This window comes from Salarias fasciatus, chromosome 9, assembly GCF_902148845.1.
Source record: "Salarias fasciatus chromosome 9, fSalaFa1.1, whole genome shotgun sequence".
NCBI classification, from domain to species: Eukaryota; Metazoa; Chordata; class Actinopteri; order Blenniiformes; family Blenniidae; genus Salarias; species Salarias fasciatus.
This window is the reverse complement of record NC_043753.1, coordinates 1,450,718-1,470,412: the sequence shown is the minus strand read 5'-3', so window position 1 is coordinate 1,470,412 and position 19,695 is coordinate 1,450,718. Positions and strand designations below refer to the sequence as shown.

At 51.3% G+C, this 19,695-nt stretch overlaps 1 protein-coding gene across 1 annotated transcript in view; it reads right to left on the bottom strand.

The window, feature by feature from the left end:
- LOC115394662 (histone-lysine N-methyltransferase 2C-like) overlaps window positions 1–19,695 on the bottom strand; it is a 58,879-nt gene that overhangs the window by 23,057 nt on the left and 16,127 nt on the right. The window contains 22 exon segments of the mRNA XM_030100017.1: window positions 173–427; window positions 7,731–7,804; window positions 7,936–8,238; window positions 8,831–8,920; window positions 9,052–9,084; window positions 9,201–9,323; window positions 9,602–9,764; window positions 9,860–9,984; window positions 10,066–10,170; window positions 10,269–10,397; window positions 10,680–10,777; window positions 11,556–11,658; window positions 11,754–11,813; window positions 11,906–12,015; window positions 12,102–12,266; window positions 12,424–12,605; window positions 12,690–12,794; window positions 12,884–12,985; window positions 13,104–13,223; window positions 13,688–13,798; window positions 14,062–14,172; window positions 14,247–15,691. Coding sequence (XP_029955877.1) covers window positions 173–427; window positions 7,731–7,804; window positions 7,936–8,238; window positions 8,831–8,920; window positions 9,052–9,084; window positions 9,201–9,323; window positions 9,602–9,764; window positions 9,860–9,984; window positions 10,066–10,170; window positions 10,269–10,397; window positions 10,680–10,777; window positions 11,556–11,658; window positions 11,754–11,813; window positions 11,906–12,015; window positions 12,102–12,266; window positions 12,424–12,605; window positions 12,690–12,794; window positions 12,884–12,985; window positions 13,104–13,223; window positions 13,688–13,798; window positions 14,062–14,172; window positions 14,247–15,691 — 4,112 coding nt within the window.

Sequence of the window (19,695 nt, the reverse complement as noted above, 5' to 3'; positions counted from 1 at the left end):
ACAGAGAGGGACAGAGTGGGGACAGACAGGGACAGAGTGAGGACAGAGAGGGACAGAGTGGGGACAGACAGGGACAGAGTGAGGACAGACAGGGACAGAGTGAGGACAGACAGGGACAGAGTGGGGACAGACAGGGACAGAGTGGGGACAGACAGACGGGGGAGCTGCTCACCTGTCTGAACTTCCACTCCTGCTCCTGTTCAGACTCTTTGGGCCTCAGCGGGTCTTTGAAGCTCATGTCCAGGTCCATGGAGGAAGGGTCAAAGGTGGGCGGAGTCTGCAGGGGTGTCACCAGGGGGCTCTGGGGGGGGCTCTGCAGGGGCGGCACCAGGGGGGCCTGCAGTTGGGTCTGGGGGGGCCGTTTCAGGGGCTCGGTGGTGGAAACCTTGCTGATGCGCTGAGCCGCCCGGTTGTCCCGAGCTTTTTGCTGCACGGACAAAAAAACAGGAAAACCTGAGCACTCCGAGAACAGTCTGACAACAGTCCGACAACAGTCCGACAACAGTCCGACAACAGCCCGACTACAGCCCGACTACAGCCCGACAACAGCATGAGTGCAGCCCGACTACAGTCTGAGAACAGCCCGAGAAAAGCCCGACTACAGTCTGACCAGTTTGACTAGAGCATGAGTGCAGCCCGACTACAGTCTGACAACAGTCTGACTACAGCACGGGCACAGTCTGACTACAGTCTTAGAACAGCAGTGTTTCCCCTACATAAACTTTACTTGGGCGGCCCGCCCAAGTAGATTGACACCCGCCCAAGAAGATGAATTTAAAAAAAAAAAAAACGCACGCTGTCTGTCTCTCACTGGGTGTCAGGCGCGCACGCACCAACACGCTCGCGCGTCCCCGTGTATTCCGTCAGCCCGACCCACAAGATACACGGGGGACAGCTGGTGTTAAAAATTTATTAATGAGCCCTGCCTTCGTCTCATAGACCCCCATGTTATCCGAAAAAGCGCCGGTCAGCGTCAGCCATTAGACTTCGAGCTTCCGCATTCTCGTGCTGTCAATCATCGTGTGCACGCAGCCAGAGAGCACGGCCGCTCGCCCAGGCAGAGGAGAGTTAGCTCCGCAGCAGCCGCTCTGCTTACCTCGGATATATCCACTGTCTGCTGAACATCCACCGTAAACAGCTCAACATGGAGGATGCTGTAGGACTCGGAGGCTCTCATTTTCACCCGACGGATAATAGCGTGCACAATTAAGGGGGCGTGGCTTGGTCGCTCATGAAAGCAGAGGGAGGGGGAACCTGAGACGTTGGATTAAAAAAACCCTCTCTCTTTGAAAACTCCGGGCACGAGCTTTAAACGCTCATTAGGTCGACACCACCTGCAGCGTTGAACAGCCCTGCTTGTTTCAAGTGTCTCAGAGGTAAGTAGGTAACTTTAATACATTTTCATCCCCTAAATTGAAATCATTAAATGTCTGAAAAGAGAAAAGTCCAAGGAGCTGTCGACCGATAGCCAGCAGTCACTGACAGCGGGAGCATCGAGTGTTAACGAGCAGGGAAGAAGGTGTTAGCTGTGGCGGCTAGCATCCGTCACTAGCATTAGCTTCCCAGTTCACAACAACGGCGCTCCTATTTGTCATCTCTCCGGTTCGCGGCTCTAGCGGGTTAGGGTAATGCTAGACTGGTTATTGGACAAGGCATCTGTAAAGTAAGTTGACTTGGACACGTGGCCTTGCAAGAAAGTTCTGTATTTCTTCATTTAAAAATACATGCGACAGAACAAATGAACAAGCTAACTGTCCTGGTGAAAGTTTCCAGTCATTGGCTAACAAGGGAATCACTGTTGCACTTCATTTTGCTATTAAATATTCATAAATAAATATTGTTGAGTGGGGGAAAGCTGACTGAAAATGTACCTGTTGGTAACTGTTACTTGTTCATATTTAGTTTACAATTTTAATTAAAAAAAATCAGTGTTCTTGAATACACTAAGTTATTGTTGATTATATACTATTTTCTTCCTCATACACTCACTATTTGTTATTGTACCACTGGTTTTGTTTTAGAGAGTGACTGACATTTTCTTCTTCAGGATATGAAGCCAATTGACAGTTATTTTAAGCGCAAAAGACAGAGTGAAGATGAAAGAAGTGAAACACCACAGGTGAGATACAAAGTTTTATATAAGGAAAATGTCCTACAATGTGCTGTTGGGAAAACTTCATTAAAAATCATTTTGTTAAATTTAATGTGAAATCAGGGCTTTAATTTACCAGACATGTTTTTTATTAGACATATGGTCAATATTGTTTCCTTGAACCTCAGCTGATTACATTGAAAGTTAGTAAAAAATTCAAGAAATATTCCACACCCCAGATGTCAGTTGTCAGGGAAAATGAAGGGCCAAGCGGCAGCATGGCAAGGGAGAGTGGAGTGGACGAGTCAGGGCCAAGTCCACAGACAGAAAGGCCAACTGTAGAGACAGTGAATGAAGGTCTCCCAAGAGACGCCACACCTACAGGTATCCCACTCCTCCACATAAAGCTAATGTAACAGCATAATTATTGTAAGATTGCCTCTAATCACAATTTATTCATCACAGATCATTTAAAGCACCGAAAATCTGGGTGGAACCCACAGTGGCTTGAAATGCCACAGTACAAGTCCTGGTTATACCTCACCAAACATGGTATGTCTGATAAGGATTGTAAGCATCTGTGCTAAGGCTTTAAAATCCTACCACATTTGACTAGTTGCTTTGTTTTGTTTTTTTCTTGTTTCTTCTTTCCCAGGGATGTTTTGCCGCATGTGCAGGACGCATAAGCCAATCCCAAAAAAAGGACCTTCACAAAGGGCTTTTATTGAAGTTGGAGCTCTTGTTTTCCGGAAGGATTACATAGACCGACACATCACCTCTGACCCTCATAAACAGAGCATGGAGAAGCAGGGATCACTTGCATCTGGTAAGCCTTAATTTAGCTAACTATTTTTTTTTTCTTTACTCAACAAGTAATTTCTGTGTTAATTTTACAGGTTACTCAGTGATGCAGGCATTTGAACCAAACATCATCCTTGAGCATGAGGCCATAATTGGAGGATTCAAGTGCCTGTATTGGCTTGCTAAAAATGAAATTGCACACCACACAAATTACCAAAAGCTGTTAAGTTTGGCCGAGCTTTTGGGATGTGACTATTTTACCAAACTCAAGGTAAACCTGATTTGAATGCTGGCTATTATTGTAACTGATCTATTACATATAATGTATGGACTAAAATTGTTAATCTATCCAAAGGTTGGTGAGAAAACAAACTACAGATCCCACAGAATGGTAGACGAAATGTTGGAGATCCTGGCAAGGGTAATTGAGGAGCCTATCCTGGAAGGTATAAAGTCCTCAAAAGCCATCAGCCTAGAAATCGACGAAACAACAGATTTCTCTGTAAGTCGACAACTGGACATGCACATCAGGTATGATTTGCAAACTGTTAAGATGATTTAATAACATTAACATGGTAATACCCTGGAATTATATGGCATTCATTTGTTATTTTAGGTACCTAGACAAGGAAGGGCGGGTTTTTAACCAGTTCCTTGACCTTGTATCTGTGGATGATGGTAAAGCTGACACAATAGTTGCTGCTGTGAAGGATGTCATCCAGGAGAAGGGACTCCCAACAAGCAGGCTGTATGGTCTTGGAACTGATGGGGCAGCTGTGATGACAGGTATTGACTTTATAACCAATCAATGGAGTAATTGTACTGTATGACATACACAGTATTATTTGACTTTTTTTCCTTCTTTAAAAGGTAAAGTTAATGGGGTTGCAAAGCAGCTGACCGACAGCTTCCCCAAGCTAGTTTCTGTTGCATGTGCTGCCCATCGCCTTGCCCTGGCCTGCAAGGATTCGTCTAACGAGGTCAGGTACATGGGGACATTTCGGGACCATCTACAAGAGCTCTACCAGTATTTTCACAGCAGCGCTAATCGCACAGCCAAACTCGAGTCAGCAGCCCATGTCCTTGGCATCAGTGCCTTGAAAGTGAAGGTATGCTTTCAGTTGCTTTTGTATACAATATACAGCTTTATATTTTATTCATGTCTTTTAAATGATACTTAACAATTACATCCTACCTCTAGGAAGTAAAGGATGTCCGATGGCTATCCCAGCACCTCGCCATTCAGACCCTTCAAAAGAACTTCCCAGCTGTGCTTGCAGCATTGGCTGAGGAAGCAGAACTGAAGAAGTGTCCAGTAGCAAAAGGATTGTACACATTCTGTGCAACCTACAGATTTGTTGCTGCACTTCATCTACAGGCTGATGTTTTGCCTCACCTTGCACGGCTGTCCAAGGTGTTCCAAAAAACAGATGTCAACTTTCTGCACATCAAAGAACAGGTATTTTCCAGTTGAATACTGATTTATGGAATGTTTGTGAGATACAATGGGGGAAATAAGTATTGAACGCATTAACTGTTTTGTCATTACATTTATTTCCAAAGATGCAATTCATGTGACATTTCTTCCAGACACTGGTATTAACTCAAATAATCCACACATGAAAAGAAATCACAACATTCAAATCCATAAATAGTGATTATGTGGAATTAAGTGCAATAACACAGGAAAAAAAGTATTGAACACACCATGGGAAAGCTGTATAGTTTGTCAAGGAAAGGCACCATACCATCTCACACCTGAAAGTAATTAGTCTTTGTACTTCCTATAAGTGCAAACCAACATCAGCTGGGTTAGTGCTAATTGATGGCCCTATAAACAGGTTGTTTTTTCACCAAGTAGTCAAACAAGACACATCTCATGATGGGTAAAAGCAAGGAGCTCTCTCAAGACCTTCCCAGCCTGATTGTTGCTCAGCATCAGAATGGAACTGGTTACAGACTTATCTCAAAGAATCTGAGTATTCCAGTAAGCACCGTTGGGGCCATTATCCGCAAGTGGAAGAAGCATCACCTTATCATCAACAGGCCGCGCACAGGAGCTCCTCGCAAGATTTCTGACCAGGGAGTCAGAAAGATGGTCAGAAGAGTTCTCAAAGAGCCAAGGACCACCCGGAAAGCACTCCAGCAAGACATGGAGGCAGCAGGTACAAGTGTTACAGAGAAAACGATAGGCAGTGCACTCCACCGCCATGGCCTCTATGGATGCTCAGCCCGCAAGACTCCGTTCCTCAAAAAAAGGCATGTTGAAGCTCGTCTAAAGTTTGCTAAACAGCATCTGGATAAGCCTGTGGAATACTGGGAGAATGTTGTCTGGTCAGATGAGGCCAACATTGAACTTTTTGGCTGTCATACTACACACCATGTTTGGAGGAGAAATGGCACTGCACATCACCCAAATAACACTATACCAACAGTGAAGTTTGGTGGTGGAAACATCATGGCATGGGGTTGTTTCTCATCTCGTGGTACTGGCAGACTTATTATAATTGAAGGAGCAATGAATGGAAACATCTATCAGCAAATTCTTGAGATGAACCTCCTGCCATCCACCAGGATGATGAAGATGAGACGGGGCTGGACCTTTCAACAGGACAACGATCCGAAGCACACGGCAAAGTTGACTCTCGAATGGTTTAAAAAAAAGAAAATCAATGTGTTAGAATGGCCCAGTCAATCACCTGACTTAAATCCGATCGAACATTTGTGGAAAGAACTAAAGATAAGGGTTCACCAGAGGGCACCAAAGAATATTCAGGATTTGAAGACAATCTGTGCGGAGGAATGGGCAAAAATCACACCTGAGCAGTGTGGGCGATTAGTTCATACATACAACAAGCGTCTGGAAGCAGTCATTGCAAACAAAGGCTTCTCCACAAAGTATTAAATGAGTCTCAGATAGTGTGTTCAATTCTTTTTTCCTGTGTTATTGCACTTAATTCCACATAATCACTATTTATGGATTTGAATGTTGTGATTTCTTTTCATGTGTGGATTATTTGAGTTAATACCAGTGTCTGGAAGAAATGTCACATGAATTGCATCTTTGGAAATAAATGTAATGACAAAACAGTTAATGCGTTCAATACTTATTTCCCCCATTGTATGTACCTTGTGATGGGTGCATTGGATTTATTTATTTTTTTTTAGGTTCCTGTCACAATTGCAGTTTTGAGGGGTATCATAGAGGCAGGTGGGACATCCCCTGGCTCATTTCTGTCCAAGCTTCATGAGGACCTTGACAACCCAGCTGCACTTGGGTCCTTCAGAATTGTGGAAGAGGAGGACAGAAGCAGGAGAGGCAGCGAGGCCCAAGAAAGGCCAAGGGAGGAACTGTGGATCAGATTCCTCAAACAGGTAAATGCATACATTTTCACCACAGTGACTGAGAAGTTCCTTCTTTCATTTTTCTGTGAAAAAAAGGTGTATTTTCATGTTTCACTGCCCAGGTCCTTGAACCATACATCACCAGCCTCATCAAAAATCTGGAGAAGAGATTTGAGAATCTCCACATCCTTGGAGCATTCAGTGTCCTGCGGCCACAGGAACCCCAGTTGGATGATGCTGCAAGCATTGCTCATCTGCAGACCCTCATCAAGAAATTCCTTCCTGGACAGGATGAAGCCACAGTGGTCCAAGAGTGGATGTCATTCAAGGAGCATGTGTCTTCAGGAGCATTTAAGGTTATACTCATCCCTAAAATATGGATGATTTTTTTGTATGTGTATTTACTTATTTTCTTAAACTCAAACTTTAATTATTTTTTTCAGGGATTCTCTGTAAAATGGGATTCCATTATGACATTTTCTATTTTATGTCAACTTATTTCTATCCTGGTTAGGACAAAAGCCAAGGAGCAATCCTGGAACTGCTGGCCAGTGAGTATGATGAATGGGGCGATGTCTACCCCTGCCTGTCCCAACTTGCTGCTGCAGCCCTCATCATCCCAGTGGCAAGTGTGAATTGTGAGAGAGATTTCTCAGCAATGAACAGGGTAAGTGATTTAAACCATAATGCATAAGAGCACAATGTGAATAATTTCAGTTAATTTTCTTGTGCTCTTTTGCATTATGGTTATGCAAGTTTTTTTTTTCTCTTTTAGATCAAAACTGAACTGAGGAACAGGCTGCAAGGGGAGCATCTTGCTGCATGCATGCGCATCAGCATAAATGGACCTGACCCCCGATCCTTTCCGTACCGAAAGGCATTGGAGATCTTTTTTTCTAAACCAAGAAAAATACACTGCTCTGACGCAAACTGTCAGCTTTGCAAGTAGCTTTAAATGGCTATTTTTTTTTTTTTTTTTTCTCGTTTTTCTTTTGGGTTCTGTTTATGCTAATGCAGGCTTAAGATGTATAAATTTAAGATTAAGATGAATAAATAACACATGGTTCATAAACCGGTTTGACTAGATTATTGTGAATGCACTTATCAAACACCGCAACGTCCTCCTACACCGCCCGACCCACCACCGCAAGTAAATTCTGGACCTAGGGGAAACACTGGAACAGCCCTAGTACAGTGTGACTACAGCCTGAGAAGAGCATGACTGCAGTCTGACCACACCATGAGTGCAGCCCACACTACAGTCAACTACAGCATGAGTACAGCCCAACTACACTGAGAACAGCCTGACTACAGTCTGACTACTGCCTGAGAACAGCCTGACTACAGTCTGACTACTGCCTGAGAACAGCCTGACTACAGTCTGACTACAGCCCGAGAAGAGCATGACTACAGTATGACTACAGTCTGACCACACCATGAGTGCAGCGCGACTACAGTCTGAGTACAGCGGGAGGACAGGAGATCCACTCACCACATACGGCGCTCTGTCTTGAGAGCTGGCTTTCCTCCAGAGTTTAGCAATCTGCTTCATTCTTATGGACGGATCTGACACACACACACACACACACACACACACACACACACACAAAGCAGCGTGTAAATTAGACATGAAGTCGAATGCTGTATCTGTGTGTGTGTGTGTGTGTGTGTGTGTGTGTGTGTGTGTGTGTGTGTACCGGGGTACTGCTCCCTCAGCTGGGGGAAGTTGGTGTTGCAGTAGAGGACAGGGGCCACTGAGGCCTGCTCCCCCAGGCTCTCCTCCTTCTCCCACTTTAAGACGGCTCTCTGGGCCGTGGACAACGGGTCCTGCTCGCCACAACCCTCAGACGCCTGATTGGCCAAGTCCGGACCGGGGGCGGAGCCAGGAGCCGCCCTAAAGAGCCCAGGGGCCCCGCTGTGCACCGCCGGAGGGGGAGGAGCAGGAGGAGCAGCAGGAGGTACCAGGCCGTTCATCAGGGGCAGGCGGTGGTACAGGAGAGCTGTGCACACAAACACACACGCACACGACAGGTGAAGACATTTAACAGCATCCTTCAGGACAGAGTGACCCCGAAAGAGGCGGAGTCAGAGCAGAACGTGGAACAGTCCACCGGTCAGTGTCTTCAGCTGACAGTCGACGCTGATCACCTGTTTCTGCCGTAGACGAGAAGCTGTCACCACATCTGGACCCTACGGCGACTGTGTGGCGGCTGTAGTGTGAAGCTATGGCGACTGTGTGGCGGCTGTAGTGTGAAGCTATGGCGACTGTGGTGAGTAGCTATGGCGACTGTGCTGTGCAGCTATGGCACCTGTGTGGTGGCTGTAGTGTGAAGCCACGGCGACTTTGAGGCGGCTGTAGCTCCACCACCAACACCAACTGACTGCAGATCATTGGGTTTGGATTCATACTGACAATGTGGCGCTGATGTGTTTCAGAACGACGATACAACAAAACAAACAGGTTTGAATGTTGACCCATGCAGACTTTCATTGCAGCTCATTGTGTGTGTGTGTGTGTGTGTGTGTGTGTGTGTGTGTGTGTGTGTGTGTGTGTGTGTGTGTGTGTGTGTGTGTGTGTGTGTGTGTGTGTACCTGTGGTGTGTTGGTTCTGCTCTGATCGGATGTTGCAGTTTGGACTAAGAACAGCTGTAAACACTTCTTCCACGTCCTTCCCCTCCAGCTCTACACACACACACACACACACACACACACACACACACAGGTTTAGTTATCTCAACAACATATCCAACTTTATTCAATCAATCAGAAATGAGCTGTGTGTGTGTGTATGTGTGTGTGTGTGTGTGTACTACCTGGGATCTTGTGCAGCTTGCTGAGAATGTCTCCTGAAACACCACAGGACTAAGTTAGAGTTTCAGGGACACAGTGACAGACGGGGACAGACAGGACAGGCGGGGACAGACAGAGAGAGACAGACGGTGCGTCTCGTCTCTGGACTCACCGTCTGAGACCATCTTGTCCAGTTCTGGACTCAGGATGGCGTCCAGATGCTCGTCCTGAGTGGGACGGTCCCTCCCACCTCCATCCGGCGTCTCCGAGGACACCGAGCTGCTGTCCAGACCGGCTGGGGTTCAGAGAGACAAACAGGTCAATTCCAGGCTTTCTGGTTCGGACCGCGTCAACGTTTCTGATTCCAGCCGTCCGTCCTGACAGCCACACTACAGGCGGAGCGGGTGACAACGGGCCCAGAGCTCATGGAGGTGGAGGAGGCTCCACGGCAGCCGCCGGGCAGCTCAACAGCTTCGACAACAGTCAGTCGCAAAGACTCCGTCGACAACAGTCAGTCAATCAGACACAGTCGGACAAAGTGACACAGCGGGAGCAACTGACGGAGAAACTCACGCAGCGTCGCCGGCTTCCTGTCAGCACTGGTTGCCATGGTAGCAGCCAGCGGCCCAGAGGGAGGGGGGACGTCAGGTCCCGATTGGCCACCCGGAGTCTCTGGACGGGTCCTCCCGTCCAACTGACGACTGAGGTCCAGAAGGTCCCGTCCAAAGAAGGCATCCTGCACAGAGACAGCCAATCAGAGGGCAGGGATTCAGGAGAGCTCTATGAGCGTGTGTGTGTGCATGTCTGTGCGTGTGTGTGTCTGTGTGTTACCTGTAAGTATGAGGGGAATGCCTCCTCCAGCTTGGTCTTCTTCTTCCTGTACCTCTTCTTCACCTTCTCCTTGTTCTGCTCACCAGAAGCCACCGTCTCCATGGAAACGTCACCGTCCAGCAGGCCTGACAGGCAGACAGGGGACATGATTCACCAAGTCCACAGGACGGTGGGGGGACGGGGGAGGACAGCGGACACGGTCTAACCTTCATCTGGACCAGGCAGCGTCTCGATGGACTCTCTCCCACACAGTTTGATCCTGCCGGGAGCAGACTTGCCCCCCCGCTGACGGACCATGAAGCCCCCAATACCTGAAACAGGGACAGGGACGGACAGTTTGACCCCGCCGTCAACAGACCGTGAAGCCCCCGTACCCGAGACAGACAGACAGACAGACAGACGTCCTGACCTGGCCTGTAGGGTTTCCGCTTCCGTTTCTTGTTGCCGTCGGCAACCTCGGGTTCCTTGGCGACCTCATCATTGTGGGCGTGGTCTCGCTCCGGGCTGGAGTCAGATTTCATATCACACTCCAGGTCACCTGGACAGAAGACAGAGGACACGTCTCACCAGGAGCCACAGCTGAAGAGCAGTAAAGCTGTAACTCTGGGGAAAATCCAGCAGGGGGCGACGATGCTGGTTTCAGAAAGGGCCCGAGTCCCATTAGAACCCGTTAGAACCCATTCAAAGTGCCAAACTGTGCTCTGACATTGCTGAGATGGTCTGAGTCCTGAGGGCCTCACGCCCTTCACCTCAAGAACCAACACTTCCCCTGAAGTGTGTCCCTGTCTGGACACGTGTCCCTGTCTCTGGGTGTCTTCACCTCTGGGGTCCTGCTCGGCCTGCAGCTCGGTCTCGGGGGTCTGGAGGACAGACACACTGTTCTGGTTGATGATCCTCAGCTTCAGTTTGGGTTTACACCTGAGGAGACGGAGACAGGCGAGGTGCGGTTAGGGTGGGGGTGGGTTAGGATATAGGGCAGAGGTGGGGTGAGCTTACAGGGTAGGGCTGGGCGATACAGCCAAAAAATTAAATCTCAATTTTTTTGGCTTGAAATCCGACAAATGAAAGTAAAGAAGCACAATTAAACTTTTTTCAACAATAGGATCTTTTATTGAATGGCAAAACGTCAGAATTTAACTCTCTAGGCAATATAGTTATTACTGAGGCCATTCTAACAAAAACACTTGCATGGGCACTGCATTGAAATAAAGAAATTAAAGGAAAACTGGAGAAAAAATAAACAATTTATAAAAAACCCCACACAGACCAAATTTAAGCGCCAACAAAAAACACGCGATTTAAGTTTCATTTTCATTTATATCATACCGAACGTCCTCTAATAATGACTGTACTCCATTAAAAGCCCGTCTCCTTTAATGACCAGGTGTCTTTGAAGAAAGCTCATAAAGCCTCCTCCCAATATAAGCTTTTTTTTTTGTCTCTTTTTCTGTACTGACAGTAGTCTGTGGTACAGCGCCAGTCCTCCTGGTGTGGCGATTGTGTGTATTACACACGGCCGGTAAAAATGGCGGAGGGACAGAAAACATTAAACTTCATGCTGAGATTTAATTTTTTTCACATCGATTGAAAAAATAAAATTGAATTGATTCGATATATCACCCAGCTCTATTACAGGGTAGAGGCAGGGGTGGGGTGGGGTTAGGGTGGGGTTAGGGTGGGGTTAGGGTGGGGTTACCTGCGGTCCCTGCGCGGTGATGTCAGAGGTTCAACCAGAGACTGAAGGTGGGACAGACCCAACTCTGTGAGACACACTCCATCCTGGGTGTAAGTCCTCGTCTCTACAATACACACACACACACAGACACACACACACGGTTTACAAACGGCGCTCTCAGTGAAACGTGGATCCAAAGCAGCCAGAACGGGTCGTTACCAGGTTCTCTGGTTCTCGAGACAATCTGAGCCATGAAGGGACCCAAAGACTCCGACGTCCCTGAGAGACAAAATGAGAGGGACGTCACTGAGATGGGGGGGGGCAGTGGAGTGTAGCGGGGGGCAGCTGGGCGTAGCACAGTGTGTTCTCACCTTGTGAGCTGCGGCTGTGAGTCCGACACAGCGAACAGTCGAAGCCTTCCTCAGCTGCAAACTCAACGTCATCCTCAGAGGACAAACCCTGACAGGAGGCATGGACCCACCTGCAGGACACACACAGCCACTGATGACACACACCGTCTGTCAGTCATACCTGTCGGGGGCAGAGAGTGTGTGTGTGTGTTGTCACCTGTCACACTGCTGGCACTGCAGCACCAGCTCGTCCTGGCTGTAGGCTCTCTGGCAGAGCGGGCAGCGGCTCAGGCTGCAGCACGGCCCACAGCGGCTGTAGTTACTCTGCCACTCACTGTGCAGGCCGGGGGAGGTGGAGCCACACTGCACACACCACACACACCTGGGGGAGAACACACAGCTGACCGACTGACTGACTATGTGACTGAGTGACTGACAGCTGACTGACTAAGTGTCCAAGTGTCTGACTGACAGCTGAGTGAACGACTGACGTCTGTCTTACTGTAGACCGACTAACTGTAGGCCGACAGCTAACCCACCACTTGCACTTCCAGGCGCCCTTGGGCACGGTGTGGAGGGGCGGGTCCAGGCAGTAGGTGTGGTAGCTGATGTCACAGTCGTCACAGAGCAACAGGCGTCCGGGATCACTGGCCTCGCCGCACGCCTCGCACACCGTGCACTCCAGACAGCGCCACCCTTTGGTCAGGATGACCCTGGTGATCTGCCGGCAGAGCCAAAGAAAAGCGTGACTGACGTTCTGACCGGGGGGGAGGGCCACGGCGTTCACACCCATCTGGGGACTGACCTTGACGTTGACGCAGTAGGGGTGGTAACACTGTCCACACTGAGAACAGGCCAACAGCCGACCTTCAGCGCCCTGACCAAAGCTCCCACACACCACACACATGTCCTGCACACACACGCAGAGTGTTAAAGCCATTCAGATGTGTCATAGACGTGTGTGTGTGTGTGTGTGTGTGTGTGTGTGTGTGTTCGTACCTGTTTGAGGGTGAAGTGGTCTGAGGTGGAGAACATCACCACCGTATTGTGCATGGAGTTCTCTTCCTCCTCCTTCGCCTGGAACGGCTCCGTGTTTCCACCCTGACGGAGGATCGATCAATCAATCACACAACTCAGGGTGGGTGCTGGCGTCCTCACACCAGGTACCGTGGACACTGTGTGTGTGTGTGTGTGTGTGTGTGTGTGTGTGTGTTCTTACTCCGGCACACAGGGTGGGACTCTCCTGAATCTTCAGACGGCTCCTCCCTCTCCCTCCTCTTGCTGTTCCTGCACCTCCTCCTCTGGACCTCCTCTTGCCTGGAAACCCTGAGCCACGACCCTGGGGGGGGGGGGGGGGTCAGCATGTGAGGTCTGGAAGCAGCCATGACGATAAAACTCTCTGGGTCAAATCCAGCTCCTCCACTCCCCACCAGCTGACAAGGGGTGTGGCCATCTGAGGCGCCATTCCAGGATTCAAGTTCTATCACCACATCAATGACTATCATGATATTAACAATGAGGGGCGGGGCCAGCAATGAAGGGCGGGGCCAGCAGAACAAGCAATGAGCGGCGGGACAAGCAATGAGGGGTGGGGTCAAACAGTGAGGGATGTTGCAGCTACTGAGGGGTAAAGCACGAAAACATGGAGGGGGCAGGCCCCACCCCCCTGTCATTTGATTCGGTTTGTCTCTGCTGCATTTTCCACCGTCACGTGAGGAGGGTGGAGCTTTTGACACAGTGAGGAGACAATCAGGAAGCTGACAGTCAGTTCCAGCCAATCAGTGTTGAGGTGTGCTTGTTTACCACTCTTATGCTCCAGACGGGGGACTCCGGTGGGCGGGGCTTAGGGCTGTCCCACCCTCCCTCCCCCGTGGAATCCTGGGAGGATGAAGGATGATTACTCCACCACGAGCCCTGAGTGTGGAGGGAGGAGCAGGAGCAGGTGGATGAAGTGGGGAGGGAGGCCAAAGAGGAGGGTGTGGAGGAGGTGCAGGAGGAGGTGCAGGAGGTGGGAGGGAGGGGGAGGGAGACAAAATGCAGTAACATAAATAGAACAACCACAAAACTCAAACTTAAAAACAAAAAATAGTCATCAGGCAGGTCGTTTCCATGACAACCACATGCAACAGGACGGAGTGAGACAGGGTGAGAGGGGTGTGTGAGGACAGAGGACACACCTGTCTGCTGAGACGCACTCGTCCAGGAGAGAACTTCCTCTTGGTGATGGCCGGCTTTCCCATTCCGATCTTGGGAGTCAGAGGGAGCAGCGTGGAGGGAGGGGCCGGGAACTGAGGACACACCCAGGAGGAGCAGTGAGGACGAGCAGGGGGACGAGAGGCACAGAAGCAGTGGACAGCTTTACCTTGGACAGCGGCGGAGACTCCCTGAGAGGCGGGGAGGGTGGGGACAGAGGGAGGGGGGAGCCGGGAGCTCTGGTGGGGGAGGTCTCAGGGGAGGCCTCCGTGGAGAAGGGGGACATCCTGAGACGGAGAGACAGATCGTCTGTAGGGCCGGAGGAGGAGAACGGGGGAGGCCGCAGGGCCCGGCCCTTCCCCCTGCGAGGGAGCACCGGGCTGGGGGAGGACAGGTGCAGCAGGGAGGGGGGAGGAGAGGAGTCCATCAGCTCCATCACTTCCAGGTCCAGAGAGGAGTTCAGGTCCAAAACCGGGCTCACGGGCTCTTCCTCCTCCTCCTCCTGCTGCGCCTCCTCCTCCTCTTCCTCTTCCTCCTGCTGCTTGTGTTGCTCCTCCTCTTCCTCCTCCTGCTGCTGCGCCGCCTCCTCCTCTTCCTCCTCCTCTTCGTGTTGCCCCTCCTCTGGCGAAGGCTTGGTGAGTGATTGGTGCGAATCTTTGGTGTGTTCTGTCGTCATAGCAACAGGTTCCAACAGGTGCAGTGATTGGCTGTCATCACCTGATGTGACATGACAGGAAGGAGGATCCTTCACCGTCTCGCTGTGGGGGACGAGGGGGGAGGTGGAGACGGGAGCCGGGGGGTCAGACGGGTGTAGGGGGGAGGTGGAGGGGGCGGAGGGGGCAGACGGGCATAGCGGTGAGGTGGAGGGGGCAGACAGGTGTAGCGGTGAGGCGGACGGGGAAGATGGGTGTAGGGGGGAGGCGGAGGGGGCAGACGGGTGTAGGGGTGAGGCGGAGGGGGCAGACAGGTGTAGCGGTGAGGCGAACGGGGAAGATGGGTGTAGGGGGGAGGCGGAGGGGGCAGAGAGGTGTAGGGGGGAGGCGGAGGGGGCAGAGAGGTGTAGGGGGGAGGCGGAGGGGGCAGACGGGTGTAGGGGTGAGGCGGAGGGAGCAGACAGGTGTAGGGGTGAGGCGGAGGGAGCAGACAGGTGTAGGGGTGAGGCGGAGGGAGCAGACGGGTGTAGGGGTGAGGCGGAGGGGGCAGACAGGTGTAGGGGTGAGGCGGAGGGGGCAGACAGGTGTAGCGGTGAGGCGGAGGGAGCAGACAGGTGTAGGGGTGAGGCAGAGGGGGTAGACAGGTGTAGCGGTGAGGCGGAGGGGGCAGACGGGTGTAGGGGTGAGGCGGAGGGGGCAGACAGGTGTAGGGGTGAGGCGGAGGGGGCAGACAGGTGTAGGGGTGAGGCGGAGGGGGCAGACGGGTGTAGGGGTGAGGCGGAGGGGGCAGACGGGTGTAGCGGTGAGGCGGAGGGGGTAGACAGATGTGGCGGTGAGGCGGAGGGGGCAGACGGGTGTAGGGGTGAGGCGGAGGGGGCAGACAGGTGTAGGGAGGGGGTAGACGGGTGTAGCGAGAGGGCAGACGGGTGTAGCGGTGAGGCAGCAGGACACGATGACACTCCTGCAGGACAGAGAGGACACAGTCAGCATCCACTTCCTGCTCTGCATTGACATGTCAGTACAGCTGTCAGCAGCCAATCAGAACAGGGGGCGGGGCCACCACTGTGACGGTCATTGAGAACACAGTTCTGAAGGTTCTGAACAGACCCGACATGGAAACAGTGCTGAATAAGTCGAACTCAAAGAACCCAAAGCACCTAAATCCGAACCCAGCAGAGTAAACCATCCATCTTCCACCGCTTATCCGGGACTGGGTCTTGGGGCCAGCAGTCTGAGCAGGGTTGCCTAGACTTCCCTGTCCCCAGACTCATCCTCCAGCTCTCCATGGAGGATCCCAAGGACTTCCCAGGCCAGCCGAGAGACATAGGCTGAATCCCATTTCACCCCTTAGCCCTGTCCCTCCGTTTTGCACGTTCACGTGGATCGGTACGGGTGTCCTGATTGTCATTATGACGGAGGGGTAGGGGTAAGGTGTAGGGCTATTCACCCCTCCAAATGGAGATTTTCCCGAGGCACACTCCAAATGGAGGTGTATGACAGATTTCCCAGAAAGCCTTGCAAGATCGGCAAGATGGCGGTGTCCGTAACGAAAGAAGTTCATAAATGTAAGTATTTTCTCAATGAGTAAAGTTTTAAAATGTAAGAAAAACATTTTTCTTCGACAAACAATTGTAGCATCTGCCTACGTCGTCGGCAGCGGCCACTACTGATGACGTACACGATTGTCGAAGGGATGTCCCAATTCGGAGGGGTTTACTTTCAGCCCTACCCCTTAGCACTCCATATCAAAGGGGTAGGGCTAAGGGGTAGGGCTAGAAAGAGAAATGGGATTGGGCCATATTCTCTCCAGTGTGTCCTGGGTCTTCCCTGGGGTCTCCTCCTGGTGGGACATGCCCGGAACACCTCCCCAGGGAGGCGTAAAGGAGGCATCCTAAAGAGGTGCCCGAGCCACCTCAGCTGATCCTTCTCGATGAGGAGGAGTAGCGGCTCTACTCCGAGCTCCTCCCTGGTGACTGAGCTCCTTCTCCTATTTCTAAGGGAGCGCCCAGCTACTTTACAGGGGAAGCTCATTTGAGCCACTAGTATCCGGGATCTTGTCCTTTTGGTCATGACCCAAAGTTCATGACCATAGATGAGGGTGGGGACACAGATAGACCAGGAAATCGAGAGCTTCGCCTTTCGGCTCAGCTCCTTCTTCACCACAATGGACCAATACAACGACTGCATCACTGCAGTCACTGCACTGATCCGCCTGTCAATCTCACCTCCATCCGTCCCTCACTCCTGAACAAGACTCCAAAACACTTAAACTCCTCCACTTGGGCCAGAGTCTCTCCACCGACCTGAAGGAGGCAAGCCACCTTCTTCCGATCGAGGACCATGGCCTCAGATTTAGAGGTGCTGATTCTCATTCCCTGTTGCTTCACGCTTACCTGCGAACCGCCCCAGTGCATGCTGCAGGTCCAGGTTCGATGGAGCCAACAGCATAATATCATCTGCAAAAAGCAAAGATGAGATCCTGTGGTCCCCGAACCGGACTCCCTCTGGCACCTGGCTGCACCTAAAGATTCTGTTCATAAAGATTATGAACAGAACCGGTGACAAAGTTCAGCCCTGCCTGAATCCAACATGCACCGGGAACAGGTCCGACTTATTGCTGGCAATGCGGAGCAGACTCCTACTCCGGTCATACAGAGACCGGACGGCCCTTAACAAGGGGCCCCGGACTCCGTATTCCCGAAGCACCCCCCCACAAGACACCATGAGGGACACGGTCGAACGCCTTCTCCAAATCCACAAAACACGTGAACTGGTCGGGCGAACTCCCATGAACCCTTGAACACCCTATGGAGGGTATAGAGCTGGTCCAGTGTTCTGCGACCAGGACGAAAACTGTATTGTTCATTCTGGATGCAAGGTTCAACTATCGGTCGAATCCTCCTCTCCAGTACTCTGGAGTAGACTTTACCAGGGAGGCTGAGGAGTGTGATCCCCCTATAGTTGGAGCACATCCTCCGATCCCCCTTTTTAAAAGAGAAACCACTACCCCAGTCAGGCAATCCAGAGGCACCGTCCCCGACCACCACGCGATGTTGCAGAGACGTGTCAACCAAGGCAGTCCATGCAAATCCAGAGACTTAAGGTAGGCAGGGCGAATCTCATCCAACCCCGGTGCCTTGCCACCGAGGAGCTTACCAACCACCTCGGTGACTTCAGCTTGGGTGATGAATGAGTCCACCTCCGAGACCTCAGCCTCTGCTTTCTCCACGGAAGACGTGGCGATGGGATTGAGGATCTCCTCGAAGTATTCCTTCCCCAGCTTGATATCCCCAGTTGAGGTCAGCAGCTCCTCCTCCACCGTAAAAGTTAGTGGAGACCTGTTTTCCCTTCCTGAGGCGCTGGACGTTTTGCCAGAATTTCTTCGAGGCCAACCGGTGGTAGTCCTCCACGGCCTCCCTGAACTCCTCACAGACCCGAGTTTTTGCCTCCACAACTATTTGGGCTGCAGTTCGCTTGGCCTGCCGGTATCTGTCAGCTACTTCTGGAGTCCCACGAGCAAACAACACTCGATAGGACTATTTTTTCAGCTTGATGGCAGCCCTTACTTCGACCACCGGGTTCGGGGGTTGCCGTCACGACAGGCACCGGAGACCTGGAGACCACAGCTCCGAGCAGCTGCTTCGACAACGGAGGTGGAGAACATGGTCCACTTGGACTCAATGTCCCCAGCCTCCCTCGGGACATGAGAGAAGCTCTCCCGGAGGTGGGAGTTGAAAACCCTGCTGACAGAGGGTTCCACCAGACGGTCCCAGCAGACCCCCACAACGCGTTTGGGTCTGCCAAGTCTGTTCGGTTTCCTCCTCCGCCAGCGAATCCAACTCACCACCAGGTGGAGATCGGTCGACAGCTCTGCTTTACCTGAGTGTCCAAAACACAAGGTCAGAGGTCAGATGGCACGACAACAGTCGATCATCGACCTCTGACATAGGGTGTCCTGCTGCCAAGTGCACTTATGGACCCCCCTGTGCTCGAACATGGTGTCCGTTGTGGAAAAGCTGTGGCTGGAACAGAAGTCCAAAAACAGAACACCACTCGTGTTCAGATCAGGGAGGCCGTGCGTCACAGTCACCCCCTCCAGGTCTCACTGTCTCTTCCCACGTGGGCGTTGAAGTCCCCCAGTAGAACAATGGAGTCCCCAGTCAGAGCACTGTCCAGCACCCCTCCCTGGGATTCCAAGAAGGCCGGGTACTCTACACTGCTGTTCAGCCCGAAAGCCGAGGCTACAGTGAGGCACCTATCCCCAACCCGAAGGACCAGAGATGTGACCCTCTGGTTCACTGGGGAGAACTCCAACACATAACGGCTGAGCTGTGGGGCTATAAGCAAACCCACACCAGGGCCCACCGCCTCTCACCGCGGGCAACGCCAGAGAAGTGGCGAGTCCCGCCCTTAACTCTAAACAGTTGTTCTCAACAATCAATTCACTGATCAAACCTCCCTCTCACACACACACCGATGTCAGCACCGATCAGTGCAACAGATTCATGGACTTCTTCACCAATAAGGTAGCCTCAATCCGGTCTAACATCCCTACTACAGCCTCACCCCTCTCTGATACCACTCTCCCTATGCCACTACACTCATTCGCCATTTTCTCAAACATCACTCATTCAGAGTTGGAGAGGATCATAAAAAACATGAAACCCTCCACATGCCCTCTGGACCCCTTGCCTACCTCCCTACTGAAATCCAACATTGCGGCCATTAGTCCACTAATCACAGAAATCATTAACCAGTCTCTCCAGTCCGGTCAGGTCCCTCCAGCTCTCAAAACAGCAGTCATCCGCCCCCATCTGAAAAAGCCCTCTCTCGACCCCGAAATCCTTGCCCACTACAGGCCTATTTCAAATTTACCTTTCCTCTCCAAGGTACTAGAAAAGGTGGTTGCAGCCCAACTACATTCCCATCTTCATAGCCATCACTTATATGAAAAATTTCAATCTG